General features: G+C 37.7%; 1 protein-coding gene across 1 annotated transcript; it reads right to left on the bottom strand.

The window, feature by feature from the left end:
- Positions 1-10839: 10839 nt before the first annotated feature.
- Positions 10840-12927, bottom strand: LOC138869318 (uncharacterized). Its single transcript, XM_070146928.1, has 5 exons — positions 12768-12927; positions 12471-12676; positions 12261-12401; positions 11043-12138; positions 10840-10916 (listed from the first exon to the last, which is right to left on the bottom strand). The coding sequence occupies exons 1-5, from the start codon at positions 12925-12927 to the stop codon at positions 10840-10842; spliced, it is 1680 nt and encodes a 559-aa protein (XP_070003029.1).
- Between the last annotated feature and the right edge of the window lie 3399 nt (positions 12928-16326).

Consider the following 16326-nt stretch of genomic DNA (forward strand, 5'->3'; position numbering starts at 1 on the left):
GCTTTCTTTTCTACCAGTGGGTTATATATAGTGCAATTTGAGTTTGGATCGCTTGTGGAAGTTGGCTTGACTGTTACGAGGATGAATGGGAGATTTGCAAATGATTTGAGGTATTATATGGTTTGTGTCACATGAGCTTAGGAATGATTTAGTTGAATCCTATTGCGTTATTATGCCAGTATATGGGTGACTATTGTAAGTTATCAGATGCTTTATTCCTTGGCTTTGAGCCAAGTGGGGGAGTCAGCTATCGACGGGTTGATTGCGCATTTATGTGTTGTATTGGATTCAGTTTAAGGTATACAGGTGAATCAGTTATGACTTACAGAGGTCGAAGTCGAAGATGACTCGACTAATGGAATTTTTGGATACAGGTTATATTACACTCCATGGGTATATGAAATCATGGAATGATTGAGTGGTTATCCATGAAGGATGTAGTTTTCATGGAGTAGAAATTTGCTCGGTTGCTTAGAGATGTGAATTACTTCTTAGGATGTTGGGTGCAAATGGGGCACAGGTCATTCGGTCCGTTTGGGCTATGCTATTGAGATTTGAATAGAGTGGATAACTCTCGAGAATGGTTCTAATAAATTCAAGATTTATATGTGGCAATTGAGAATTTTGCAAATTTATATATGGCTAGAAGCTGAAAGGTACATTGAATGGTGTCGAAACTCGCAGTATTTCTATATCATTGTGGATTCTGCATTTACTATTAGGAAGGTGAAAGGAACAACTTTAAATTTACATAAGGTCTCTTTAGAGTGGGTGTCTCGGTTGTGGTACTTTGGGGTGCTTAAGAGAGCATTCAACGACTTATAAGCCTTAGGGTGGTGTGGTTTTATGCTAGGGTCTCGTGTGTTGAGTTTTGGTTGAGGATTGTGGAATTATGGCGAGAAGAAGTATCAATTTGAAGGTAATTTAGAAGGAACTTGAAGAAATAGGACAGCTTGGTAATAGGTTGGATCGACATGATAATGTGTATGATTGGTTCTTTGAGTGCTTATGATGTGGTGAGTTTATACAGGTGTTTTGTGGCAATGCTCTTGGTTTTTGGCTGTACGTGGCTTGATTGAGTTAGAGAGATTTAGTTCTGATGGTAATTATGTGCAAATGGGTTTCGAAGAGATCTTAATAGTTTCTACCACGATTTGAATGTATATTTCCTACTAGTGTGTGGTACATGTTGCGTATTGTGATTTTCTCCTAGATGGGATCAATTGGAGAGTTCTTGGCTGATTGAGAATGTAGTTGCTTGTGACTCGTTGTGGATTATGAAGTTCTCGTACTTTTCATATAATTGCATGATAGAGTTGGTGTTTTGCGTGGGATTGAGATTTGCATATGCAATGTCAAAATTCAATTTTAAAGGGAAGGTCATGAATCCTTAAGCAGCATGGAAGGTTTCGGAGGACTAGATAAATGATATTACTATTAGATATGGCTTAATGAGAGTGTAAATTTCAGAAGGGGAACTGTGTTTTGATTTATGGATACTTCATTGGTATTGCGGCACTCTCCTGGTTGATCGACTGCTGATATTCAAATTTTTCTTTGTGGCATGGAAGAATTATAGAAGTATTCCTCGTGGGATGATCGTGTATTAGAGAGGTGTTAGATATTCGAGTGTGGAGTTTGGATCATGTTAGCTTATATGAGTCCACCAAACTATAGAGCACCTGATCCTCTATGAGTTTCTACTGAGAACACTTATGAACCAATAAGTAAAAGAGACACGGATTTTTACGTGGAAAAATCCCACTCATGGGGACAAAAACCACGACCTACCCTTGTAGGCTTTCAAATTCACTAACCTGTAATATCACTATTACAAGCCACTTTGTAATGACTCTATACAAAGACTTCAACTTAACTAACTTGTGATATTCTTACCACAAGCCACTTTCACACTTTCTAGTTACAAAGACTTTAACTTATGACTAACTCTAGTTACAACACAAACTTAGAGGGTTTGTGATTTTTGGGTTTCCTAAAACACAGCTTCTAAGAAAGCAAGATAGGAGTTACAATGAAGAATAAATAACAAGATTACAACTCAACTACGGATACACATAGACTCATAGTGAAACTAATCCTTTAGTGGAGTTGCCTTCTTGTTCTTGACACACTTGTGAGTTCAATGTTAGATGAACACTTTTCTGCTTGAGAGAATATCACTAAATGCTCAAGTAAATGTCTTGTGCCTTGCACCAGGTTGTTATACTACAAAAGACATCGCAATAGTGACGTCAATTCTTGGTACACGCTTCTTCCCAATGAGAAGTGATTGTTGCACTATCTGCTGCACTATCACGTGTACAGTTGCAGACAGTCACTTTCTGTAGTTGTGTTCTGGCTGTATAATTGACTTGTACTTCTGTTAGAGAACACCAAGGGATCATGTCCCTGTTGTGTTCCTCTTTGGAGCAGTTCATTTGCTGGAGATCAGACTGGACTTCGTTCATTTGAGATGTGTACCAAGTGAGTCAGGTTCTCTATCTGGTTCTTAACATAAGTTTGTTAGATCATCAAAACATAAGAAGCATAAGGCAAAGACATTGAAAACCCATCAATTTCCCCCTTTTTGATGATGACGAACTTTGGCATTAATAGTATTTGTTTAGAGCAGATATAGCCAGATGAGGTACCGGGAACTTCACAAGTTCCCCTTGACCTTTTGCTTTTGATTCCCCCTTAATCAGATCCCCTGTTTTTGCATCAATGATTCACAAGTTCCCCCTGACCTTTTACTTTTGATCCCCCGTTTCACAATACATACACCTACTATCATAGTGCATACACTACTCACTAATATCACAATGCATACGCTACTTACTACTATCTATCTTCCCCCTTTTGGCATCATTAAAAATACACAAGCAGGAAAACAACATAAAGAAGTCTAACACAGCCAACTCATGCCACATATGCGCACACAACATGACAAAAGAGAAGCCAAAGGAAAACATCATTGTACAGGCAAAAAGAGGAGTTGTTTCATTGATATTAATAATGGATTGAGCAAAACAGGAGCAGTAATGGTGAGATCCAACATGCCATCAGCAAAAAGACAAACAAAATTAGAAACAGCAGCCACAAAACATCATAACATAAGACACTGGTCACTAGGGGGTATCTAAGAGGCACTAGAAGAGGAAGACTAGGAGTGAAAAGTAGCAAGGGTTTTGAGAACCAGGTCCAGTCGGGCATTTGTAGACAGCTGTTCTTCAAGCAGTTTTGCGCGAAGTTTATCATTTTCCTTTGTCAGGCGGGCAACTTCTTCATTAACGGAACCGGGTCCTTTAACTGCTTGACTAAGCTGAGTTTCTAGTATGGCATTCTGAGCCCTCAATCTTCTGATCTCTTCAAAAGTAGCATTTTGAACATTGATCAGCTGAGAAATGGTCGAGATGTTTCCACCAACCTTTTCTATGCACTCATATTCTTCCAGAGTGGTTTTAGAGAATGTTTGCTTATGTGTGCCTACTCTGGGATTACCCAAAGGGACCTTGTAAAATTTAAATATTTGAGTGATGAGAAGGCCATATAGTAGCCCATGATTTCCTCTTTTAAAGTTTGCTACCTTTTGCATATGATGTATCATGATTTCTGGCAGATTGATTGGGACAAACTCATCAAGAGCCTCCATTAAGACCATATCAGACTTTGTAGCAATCGACTGCCTCTCAGAATGAGGTAAAAGCACCTTGTTAACTAGCTCAAAGAGAAGCTGATACTCAGGGTGTAATACCTTTTATGCACCTGTTCCCCCTGCTGAATAGCTTGGTCTTTCATGATAGCTCTCCTAAAGTTGACACCACAGACACCTTTGACTGAGGACATTCCTTCACATGGAATTTGGAGAACCTTCCCTAATGCTGAAGCATCAAGTACAATGTCTATTCCATTTACTAGCACACAGATGTGATCCCCCTCAATAGAGAAGAGAGATGGGTAGAATTTTTGTACCGCATCTTCGTACACCAAAGGCATGTTCTCCTGACACAAGTGCTCCCATTGCTGAAATTCCACTATCTCTAGAATTTGCCTTATACCAGCCATGTCTGAAATTGCTGGATCAAACGTACGACCCCACTAGACTTTCTGAGTTCTTAATCTCTCTTGCCAAAGACCACTATCACTGGGTATGGTCTTTAGAGAACCAGGTTCCCCTACATTTGCCCATTTTCATTTTCTAGATCCTTCAAACGACTTCCCTTTCTGGCTTACCAGCCCCACAGTATCTCCTTCAGACATAGCTTGCTCAACTACACTCTTCTTAGACTTAGCTTCATCGGAAGCTCCATCCACAGACTTCTGGATATTTATAGGTCGTTCTACTAAGGAACTCAGTTCCTTTAGAGCATCTTTGTCAACCTCATCTACTGGAATACTTCTGTCAGTCACAAATTCCCCTTGTTTCATTAACCTCTTCTTCCTTGTCTTGATACTCCTCTTACTTTTCTGCAAGGTAGACTCATATCCCTCTTTATGCTGCAACCTGATAGTGGGTGGCTTGGAAGAGGATTATAAGGGCTTAGGATAATCAAGAGGTTCAATAGTGGGTTTACCTGGAAGAGAATCAGGTTCTCCAGCAGGTTTTCCTGGGACAGTTTCATGGGTTAAAGACTCGAAGAGTACTATGGTTCTTTCATCGCCTAGGAATGGAGTTTCTTCCCACTGATACTCAAACAAGAGATATGCTCCTTCATTCATCAGACTCTCAGCAGCGATAGCCATGATGTTATGCGCTGCCTCCTTTTCTGGTGACTCTGTGAGAGCCACTGCATCCAAAATGGAGGAGTTCAGTTACTGATAGGATCATCCTCAGAGACCTCTGACACTTGAGAGGTAACAACTCCTGAGTGTTCTTTGATGAGATTAGAGGAATGAGGAGAAATGGGGTTTTCAATACATAGAAGGGAAACATGGTTTGATAGAAAAGGAAAAACTATAAGAAATAAGGAGGAAACAGGTGTGGGTGCAGTAGTATTAGAAGGAGTGGAAGAGTGAATTTATGGAGATGACTGTAAGGATGATAGGGAAGTGGGAGTGGTATTGATGGTGGGAGAAGGAAGCGACCGTTCGATTTCCATTATAGGAGGATTTGATAGGGAAGTTGAGTGACAAAGAGATGAAAAGATGATCATAGAGATACAAAAGAGATGAAGGTTCATGACTTGCTATGAGAGAGAAAAAGAATTTTATGGGAAGAAAGGCTAATGATGAGAAGAGAGAGAAACAGGTTCTAAACAGTTCTGAAAATGGTGGTAGGTTTGTGGGAAAATGTTATCGTGTTGAAGGGATGAAGTGATTTGAAAGATAAAACATGACATGTAGATTTTGAAAAGTTGGATGATGTGGCAGTTGAATTAATTTTGTTAACCCATTTTGAGAAAGCATGCAAAACAACACATTACTACTAACTATAAGTGTTAAACGGGTCGGGTCATCTCGGTTCCGGACCGGCCCAGACCGTTTAAAACCAGAACCAACCCGGACCAGTTAAAGGGGGTTGGGTTGGGCTGGGTTAGGGGGGACACGCGGGTTGCACCGTTCATATTTTAAATACCGGTTACCCGGACCGGTACAACCCGTTAGATGAACAGTGTCGTTAAACCGGTTAACCGGCCCGAACCGGTTTAACGGTAAAAAAAAATTAATTTTTTTTTTAAAATTTGGGCCCAGATCTGACCGTTGGCAACGGTCCATTTCAGAAAATGGTCGTTGCCCAACGAGTGAATTGCATAAGTAGCCCAATTTTGTTTGTTTTTTTAAATTAACCTCCCTTTCAAAAACTATAAATACCCCCCCCCCTCTTCCTCACTTTTTCACTCATCTCTCAATCTCAATTCTCATATTCTCTCATTCTTCAATCTTCATTCTTCACTTATTAAAGTGCAATCAACTATTTGGCTATTGTTTTTGGAATTTAATTTATTGTAGTGTTTATTTTTTGAAGTTTGAACAATTGAACTTCAAAATTGGAACAATTGATGTTTCTTCGTGGTAACATTGGAGTTGTGAAATCATCAAGTGCTCAATTTATTGCCGAATTCGGTGCACTCCCTCCAACTCTTTCTCTTATTTACTATTTTATTTGCATATTTATTTGTTTTGTTGCTAGTAGTTAAATTTTTACAATATGTTTAATGCTGCAAAAAGAGTTTGTAATAAGGTTACTAATCGGGGAAATAAAAAAAGAGGTAGTACTTCAGCTTCAGCATCTGGTAGTAATTTAAATACCTCTCCAAATATTCTTGAAATATTACCTGATAATAATATAGATTATGAACAATTGCAGGAAGATTTTGGTATAGATGATAATGAATTAGAAATGGAAGATGAGATACCACCTACACCTAGTAGTGTTGGAGCTGCTAGCAGGGGTGATGGTCGTGGTGCTAGTAGTAGACCACTTGTGGCCCCGACTAGTAATCGTAGAAAAATAAGTAAGGTTTGGAAAATTTTTGAGGAAATAGAAGGTACTGATAGAGTTAAATGCAAACTTTGTAATGATACTTTTAAACATAAGACGGAGGGACAATTAGGGGGACTGGGACACTTAGTAGACATATGAGAATTGAGCATCCTATAGAATGGGGATCTGATGGAGATGGAAATCAATAAACTCTAAACCCTACTACAGGTGGTCTTGTGAAATATGATAAAATGAAGGATCATGAGGAGTTAGCAAAAATGATTGCTTTGGGTTGTCTACCTTTTTCTTTTGCTTCTTCATCATATTTTATTATGTATATTCAAAGGATTTACAATCCTTTATTTAAATGTATCCCTAGAAGTACTTGTAGAGCTGATATCTTTAGACTTCATGGACAATATCAAACATACATACGTTATTTGTTTAACCACCTTCCTTGTAGAGTTTCTCTAACTTCTGATATTGGCCATGCTGTTAATGGAAATGATTATTTGACAATTACATGTCATTGGATAGATGATACTACTTGTATGCAAAAACGTATTAACGCTTTTAGATATGATGAAGATCAGAGTCATACTGCTGCGTTTATAAGTAGTACTATTTGTGAAGTTATTGAATTTTATAATCTCAAGCAAAAAGTATTGTGTATGTCTTTTGATAATGCTTCTAACAATAATGCCGCAAATTCAATATTAAAACTACATTTGAAACCACCCCTTGATGAATTTTTTCATGTTAGGTGTGCATGTCATGTTTATAATTTAATTGTTAAAAGTGGCCTTGATTTATTTTCAACTGAGATTACTCATGTTAGAAGAGCAGTTGGTGTTATTCAAGGAAATAATAGATAATCTAGAATAAAGGAATTTAAGAATAGGTGTGTCCAGTATAACCTTAAACCCAGATTCATGCCAGACGAAACTGTTACTAGATGGAATTATACATATATATTTTAAAATATTGCTACAAATATAGATTCTCAATAACTGAAGTTGCTAATGCGCAGTGTACTAATCCAAACCGTATGTTAACAACTACTACTTGGGAGGTCATTAATGATATTGTTAAATTTTTACATAAATTTTATACAGCTACTGTTGACTTTTCTGGAGCATATTACCCTACTGTTATTATGGCTTTAGTACATATAGCTGAAATTTCTTTTCTATTCTTTGAATTTAAGAAGAAAGAAAAATATAGGGATGTTGTTGAAAAAATGCAAGCAAAATTCAAAAAATATTTCTTTCCAATTCCTCCGATTTACTTAATTGGTGCTGTTTTAAATCCTTCTATTAAGATGTCTGATTGTCACCAATTAATTAATGCTTTATATACTTATATGGAGATTGGACCAACTGAAACCCCAAATTTATATACTTGTATGAACAAGCTAAATGAATATTTACAACAATTATATAATTATTATGCAAATGTAATTGATGATGATGCTCGTAGTGTAGGCAATGTTAATCCCACTATGCACTATACCACTTCTGCTACTGTGGATGATGAAGAAGGCCTTGATAGTTTTAATATTTTTTTTACATTTTCTAACACTCAAACCAGTAGCAGGAACATTGATGAACTTTAATTCTACTTGTAGAAGCAAAAAGAGTCTCGCACAAAGGAATTTTCACCATTGGAATGGTGGCATGAGAATGGAAAGCAATTTCCTGTTCTTTTCACTATGGCTTGGGACGTGCTGAATGTGCCAATTTTAGTATGTTTCAGAGATTGGATTAGATCGGAACGAAGAAATCAAGGACGTGAAGATGTTAATAGCCCAGAAGACGAGGAACTTGGAGATATATTAACACATGTTAACCCATTCGAATTTAACACTCCAGAAGAAGGTCACTCAGTTCATATTGATTATGAAGAACTTACTAAGGCAATGCAAAACCTTTGAATTTACTCTCTTTTTTAGTTAATTTACTTGTTGTTAAATGTAAACCTTTCAATTTGTAAGTTTAAATTTTGAAATAAATGTAGAACTTGCAATTTATAAGTGCAATTTTATCCCATAACTTACAATAGTTATACAAAATACAAAAAAAAAAAAATACACTAAACCCAGCCCGGCCTGGCCCCCTCAACCCGTAACCCTTATGGTTCAATTTTTACCCGGATGAACCCGAACCCGTTAAACCCGGTAAGCCCCAACCCGTAACCGGCCCGGACCATAACCTGTGCGGGTCCAAAAAATCCCAACCCAGCCCGGCCCGGCCCACCCGTTTAACACCCTTACTACTAACCTATGGTACAGGAACCTGATGCCCGAACAGTTTTTGAAAAAGATTTTAGCAGCTCTTCTTTTGCAATTCATAATTGCACCTTTAGCTTCTATGATCGTTATGCATGTTTACTTGCAACGGTGTCGATGTGAGTTAGGCTTGGCTAGAAAACACTTTGGCTCATTTTACCTGAAGGTAATCTTCATAGCCAACTGATGGAGAATTAGGTTCTCAGTTTGGCTTCAATAACCCCAGCTTCATCTTGTTTCTTTTAGAGTGTTCACTACTCAAGGCTTTGGTGAATATATCTGGAATTTAGTCTTCTGTGCTGCAGAACTTCACACAGATCAACCCTTTCTCCATATTGTCCGTCAGAGAATGATGCCTCACATTAATGTATTTGGTCTTTTTCTGTTAAACTGGATTTTTGGGCAAGTTGAGTGTACCGGTGTTGTCATATAGAAGAGGCACCCAATCAGTGAATCCCTAAAATCCTCCAGTTGCTGCTTAATCCATAAGAGTTGAGCACAACAGGATACTGCAGCTACATATTCTACTTCAGCTGTTTCAGGTACCACTGAGTTTGTTGCCTTGTGTACCAAGACATGTGACATGATCATAGAATGTGGCCATTCCAAAAGTGTTTTTCATGTCCACAAGATAACCTGCATAGTTAGCATCAACATACCTAATGAAATTTAAAGTTGTCACCTGAAGGGTAATAGAGGACCGGGTCCTATGTTTCCTTAGGATATCTCAAAATTTTGTTGGCAGCCTTCAAGTGAGATTCCCTGGGATTTGATTTTGGGTACTATCTGTGATAGAAATACAAAAAGAACTAGGGAATTTTTTTTTTGGGGGCTTTTGATCTAGTTTAAATCTGGAATCAAGAGGAGCGATTATGTTATCGAGACGATGGGAGCTTTTATGTTTTCAAATGTGGACTGAAGTTTGATGAATGGAGGAACTGGGTAAATTGAGTGGATTTCCCTGCACTACTTGTTCTGCTACTTGTGGAGTACCTTGCACTGCAGCTTCAACTGTTTCTTCAGCTTCAGTGGTAGTAATTGAAGTACCAGGTTCCTCTTGAGAAGTGGAAGAGAATGTTGCATTGCCTTCACCTGTCTCCTTCATCTGACTCATCATATCAGTTTTCCCATTTGAAACATCATATATTTCCCAGGGACAGAAAGTATTTCATTATCTTGATCATTACTGTTTCCTTCCTTGTTAGAGGAAGGACTCTAGTTGAATAGCTCATGACCACTTTCTTCAACACATTGTGCTCTTTGTTGCAGACTTTGTAGATTTTTTTTTATATTAGACTTCCCAAGCTGGTCCTTTCTTTTGTTGAGATCATAGCATTCACATCCAAAGATTCTTAAAAGAGTTATCCTTGATTGTCTTTCATTGAGCAGTTCTTGGGGATTTTAGGAGGGACCTGATCATATACCTGTTTGCCAAGTAGTAAGCAATGTCTGTTGCTTCTGCCCAGAATTCCTTGGTAATTCCTCTATTGATGAGCATTGTCCATTTCTTCCAAAGTTCTGTTCTTCATTTCAACAACACCATTTAGCTGTGGAGTCTTTGGTGGTGAGAAATTGTGAGTGATCCCATTTCTATTACTAGACCCATCAAATCTTGGCATTGACATATTCTATCCTGTGGTCAGATCTGATACGTGCTTCCTTCAGTTCCGTCTCCACTTGGATCTTTCTAACAAGTGTCGCACATACTTCAAGAGTCTTTTCCTTTCCTCTAACAAGCAGTGTCCATGTGGATCTTGAATTTTGCAGCCCACGAACCAGGTTCTTCTGAGTCAGTTCATTCAGAAGTGATTGCCTTGAGTGTTCCAATCCTTTATGCCAAGGTTTAGCATCATTGTCAACAGCCTTTAAGCAGCTCATATCACCAGTTTGTAGGGATTTAAGGTCAGCGAAGTAGATGTTCTTGTTCTTTTGGCGACTACGGCCATTTCACCAGTTACCAGATTGGTAACTGTGCGCATTTTTTATAAGAACTCCACTTTGCACCCTTTAACACAGATTTGAGACACAGTTTTTCCATCTTTTCAACACTGAGAATATACCCCCCCCCCTTTCCTTTTCCCTTTTTTTGTTATACATATACAGGATACATTCTCTTTCTGCAGGGCTTTCAATGAGAGACAATCCTTGGTGTTTTTAGCATCCACTGTTCGTGAACCATTGCAGTCCACTTCTTCTCACTGTTCCCTGCACATATAAATTATGGGTTAGATTTAGGAACTCTAACTAGTTTGGGTCCCTTGTTATAAGAAAAGGGATGGATGAGGGCTTTTCTAGTCCATGAAAGCAATATTCGTTTCTTGCGAGAGGTACCTGGTCCCTCTTTAGTAGTCACTTTTTCAGTAAACACTTTATTTTTCTGAATAGATTGAACCCTGGCTTGGCAGTTTTCTTTGAAGTGTCCATTGTTCCCACAGTGGGTACATAACCAGATTTGAGGAATAGTGACGTACTTGTTGTGAGGGTTGTAGGGAGTTTTCTTCTTTTGGAACCGCATTCCCTGCCTGTTTTCACTATTGTTGAAGTACATGGCAGTGACAGCATCTGAGGACCAGGTCCACTTCAGAGATTTCTCAAGATCAATTTTTACTCTCTCCAATTCAGCTTGAAGTTGCCTATTTTTCTCAAGTTCACCACATAGACTAGTTTTTACATCATTTAATTCTTTCTCAAGCTTGATGTGTGTATCACTAGCTACTTCCTTCCCTTTCCCAAGATTCACAGTCCTATATTCTGAATTGAGTCCCTCAATGGTTTCCTCTAGGTAAGTGATTATTACCAAAAAGTCATCCCTCTCTTGCTCAGTAGATACAACTTTCTCTTCTAGAGTATGTTTCTCATTGCTAAGATCTTCTATGGTTTCCTTCAAATCAACTACCACTACCATAAGGTCATCTCTCTTATTTTCTACACTATTTATTTTTTCATTCAAAACTTCCTTTTCCTTTCCAAGATTAGCAATGGTCTCATTCAGCTCCACTACACAGACCACCAGATCATCTCTAGATTGTTCAGCTTCTCCTATTTCTATGGTCAAGATTTCCTTATCATTATCAAGGCTATAATATGCATCAATTAGAACATTTGTTAATGAACTTAACTTCTTAGAAGAGTAGGATTTCAGATTTCTCTGAACATCCCTAAAATTTACCTCATCATTTTCATCATCTTCATCATCGTTAGACTGAGCCATCAGTGCGAACAATGAGTCCAATTTTGTTGCTTTAGTTTCTACTGCCATCATGGAGCTGTTTTCTGCATCTGGTTCCCTTTCTGATTCACTGGAGGAGTCTCCCCAAGCAGTAAGAGCTTGTTTCACAATATTGTCAGCTACACTTTTTCGACTGAATCGTTTGTCTAGAACCGGGTTCCTTTTTGCTACTTTGTCAGAGTTTTGTTTGTATTGCTCCTATTTCAAAAGTGGACAGTCTTTGATGAAATGCCCTGGCTTTCCGCACATGTGACAAAGATCATTGTTCCTTGTGTTACTTGAACTGCCCCCCTCTTTGGTATACCACCATTCCTTCAAACCATCTTTTGAAATCTTTTAGTAAGATAGGCCATATCACTATCTTCTTCACTTGAGTCATTGTTTTCAGCCTTGAGTACCAGGTTCTTTTCCTTCTTTGGCTCTCTCCTTTCACTGGCTTTCTTTCTTTTCATCTCGTATGTCTTCAGATTTCCAATCAGCTCATCCATGGATAGAGTTTGTAGATCTTTAGCTTCAGTGATGGCATTTACCTTACTCTCCCAAGAACCAGGTAGAACACTGAGAATATTTCTTACAAGTTTGTTTCTAGGAATAACATCTCCAAGTGAATGAGGCTCATTTATGATGGATGTGAATCTAGTGTGCATATCCTGTATAGACTCATCATCCTTCATCTTGAAGAACTCATACTTAGTGGTGAGCATGTCAATCTTGGACTGTTTAACCTGAGTAGTTCCTTCGTGTGCGGTTTACAATGCTTCCCATATTTCTTTGGCAGAATCACAAGCTGAAACTCTGTTGTACTCATCAGGTACTATACCACATACCAAGATTTTCTTGGCGCGATAGTTCTTTTCTATGGCATTTATCAATATCACTGTACTTCTTTCTGTCTTTCGGCACCATTGGTCCACTTTCTCCAAGCTTCTTCATAGAAACATGTGGACCATCACAGATGATGTCCCGTAGTTCTGAAGTTTCGGCCATTATAAAATCATGCATACGAGTCTTCCACCAGCCGTAGTACTGACCATTGAATCAAGGAGGCCTGTAGGTTGATTGGCCTTCCTCAAAGTTGGGTGGAGCAGCCATTAAGATCCTTTCTAGGTATTAACCTTTTAGAAAGAACCTGCTCTGATACCAATTGTTAGCTTATATGAGTCCACCAAACTATAGAGCACCTAATCCTCTATGAGTTTCTACTGAGAACACTTATGAACCAGTAAATAAAAGAGACACAGGATTTTTACGTGAAAAAATCACACTCAAGGGGACAAAAACCACGACCTACCCTTGTAGGCTTTCAACTTCACAAACTTGTAATCTCACTATTACAAGCCACTTTGTAATGACTCTATTACAAAGACTTCAACTTAACTAACTTGTGATACTCTTACCATAAGCCACTTTGTCACTCTCTAGTTACAAAAACTTTAACTTATGACTAACTCTAGTCACAACACAAACTTAGAGGATTTTTGGGTTTCCTAAAACACAACTTCTAAGAAAGCAAGATAGGATTTACAATGAAGAACAAATAACAATATTACAACTCAACTACGGATACACATAGACTCATTGTGAAACTGATCCTTTAGTGGAGTTGCCTTCTTGTTCTTGACACACTTGTGACTTCAATATTGGATGAACACTTTTCTACTTGAGAGAATATCACTAAATGCTCAAGTGAATGTCTTGTGCATTGCACCAGGTTGTTATACTACAAAAGACATCACAATGGTGATGTCAATTCTTGGTACATGCTTCTTCCCAATGAGAAGTGACTGCTGCACTGTCGTATGTATAGTTGCAGACAGTCACTTTATGCAATTGCGTTCCAGTTGTATAGTTGACTTGTACTTTTATCAGAGAACACCAAGGGATCAGGTCTCTGTAGTGTTCCTTTTTGGAGCAGTTCATTTGCTGGAGATCAGACTGGATTTCGTTCATTTGAGATGTGTACCAAGTGAGTCAGGTTCTTTATATGGTTCTTAACATAAGTTTGTTAGATCATCAAAACATAAGAAGCATAAGGCAAAGACATTGAAAATCCATCAGATCAGATATGGCGACTCGTGTGCTCTATGGATTTGGACACTAGGAGTTTTCATGAGTAGATTATTTTATGGTTATGGACTGTGAAAATGTGGCCAAAGCTAGTCAGAGGATGGTATGCATTATGATTGGGTCATTGTGGATCTTCGGAGGGTTATTTATCTATTTGTAGTTGACTAGAGTTAATTTAGAGGGGGTCCATTGGTAGGCTCAATTAGGATGTGTATCCTACACCGAGTCGGATTGGTTGACTCCATACCGCTATTATTGAGGGATGTAACATTCAGTTGTTGTTGAGCTTATTCGTATTCTGAAATGATCTATGAGTTACTCTTCTATGCTACGAGGGGTTGCGATTCGTGGGCTACATGCACGCATGGTGCGGTTCTATTGGGGTCTTATAATAGATTTTGAGCGAGATGATGTTGATACCCAACTTTTTCCCATATATATATGCACTTTCGAAATAGCACATATACAATTATAAGCATGCATAAATATTTTTATAATTTTTCCATAATTTTAAAAGCTCCAAATCAATTTATTTCTTCTCTTTTATTTATAAAATATCCAATAATTATCCTTCAAATTACTTTTGTGATGATTTAGTCATTTGAATTCTTTATTTATGCCAAAATAGTGTTTAAATATTTTTAGTGCATTTTTTGTAATTATATTAACATTTTCAGGCTAAATTACACATCTTTGCAATAATAGCCCTACTAATGCATAATTATATTATTGATGCATAAAATGGTCTTTTATATTTTTAAAATGTTAAACAACTATTAAATCATTTTAGTACACGAAAATATTTTTTGGAATTCATTCATTATTTTTTAAAATTATATAGTTATTAAAAGTGGCTATTTAAAGTCTAGCCTATTTTTATTTCAATTTCAGCCCTATTTCAACCCAATACTAGCCCAATTTTAATTTTAATTTACCTAGCCCAAACCCAGCTACCCGAGGCCCCAAAACCCTTTTAATCCCGATCATTGATCATAGAGATCAACGTCCACAAACGACCCTTCCTAAAATAAACCAAATGACCCCCCCCCCCCCCAAACCCTTTCATTGTACACCATCCGCCGCCCTGAAACCCTTCTCTTCTCTCAAACGCTCTCAAACCTAACCCTAATCAAACCTAATCGTCACTCGTCTATGGCTATCTCCGGTGGTCTCTCACCAACCCCAAGCCTCTATTAGCCTCTCTCATGTTGATATTGCAATCTCCATGGTCCTCAAGGGACCAGGGTCAGTTGTCTTGCATCTATGGTCCCTTTCTCGCCTGTTTCAGGCCGTTCCAGTGTGATTCCGAGTAAGATCGTCCTATATTGACTACGATCTATGTGTTTCTAAGCATGTTTCTTCACCTCTGTGTTGTCCTCTTCGAAACCCTAATTTCTTTTTCTGAACCTCTTAGATCTGTACAAGATCTGAGATGATTTGAACGTGTTTCATATGAGTTTTACAACAACCTTGAGATTCTTTACAAGAATTGTATGATTTTCAAGTGATTTTCATCTTTTTCTAAACTAGGGTTTCCGGAAATTTCTTTTACAAAATGTTTGATGATTTTTGAGTGTTTAATCTTCTGCTTTTTATGTGTTTTGACTGATTTTGTAAACCTTAACTCATTTGTACTAAAAGTCCTAATTTTTTAACGTTCTTCGTCTTGTTTCTGAGTATTGGTATACTGATTATGCTCTTGCTTTGGTTCTTGTGATTCCTCGCGATTTTCTTGTCCTAATATGACTCTATTGAATTTCTTAGTTCAATCTTTTACTGATTCTATATACTTGTATTCATCCTGACTATTCATGTTAAGACTTATATCTTTCTCCTGGAATCAGTGTTGATTTAACTATTTGTTTCATTAAAATTACGTGTTGAATCCTGACTATTCATTTCTTACCTTATTTTATTTGCTAAACTTGTGACTCTATACGTGATTTTCTCCTTGACTATTTAGAAATTCTTATTCGCTGATTTGATTTGAACTTTTTTCCTCAACAAACTTTGATTCTTATTTTTTATTGAACCCTTTTGCCTTAATTAGCTTTCCCCTTTGCCTTTTTTGCTGATCTTTATTGATTGTTACCTTAATTGAAACTTTTGTTCATTTACTCCTAATTACCTACTCTATACCCGAATCTTACATGATTCTTTTCCTTAAATATCTAGTATGTTTTTACCATTGATTTGATTATCCCTTGATTAAGGGGAAGACTTGCTGATTTTTGCATGTGATTGATTCCCTGAATCTCTTTAATTGCTCTTAATTTATCCCTTACCTTATTTTGCTAAGCTTTTGATTACTATATAAAA

This window comes from Nicotiana sylvestris, chromosome 5, assembly GCF_000393655.2.
Source record: "Nicotiana sylvestris chromosome 5, ASM39365v2, whole genome shotgun sequence".
Lineage (NCBI taxonomy): Eukaryota > Viridiplantae > Streptophyta > Magnoliopsida > Solanales > Solanaceae > Nicotiana > Nicotiana sylvestris.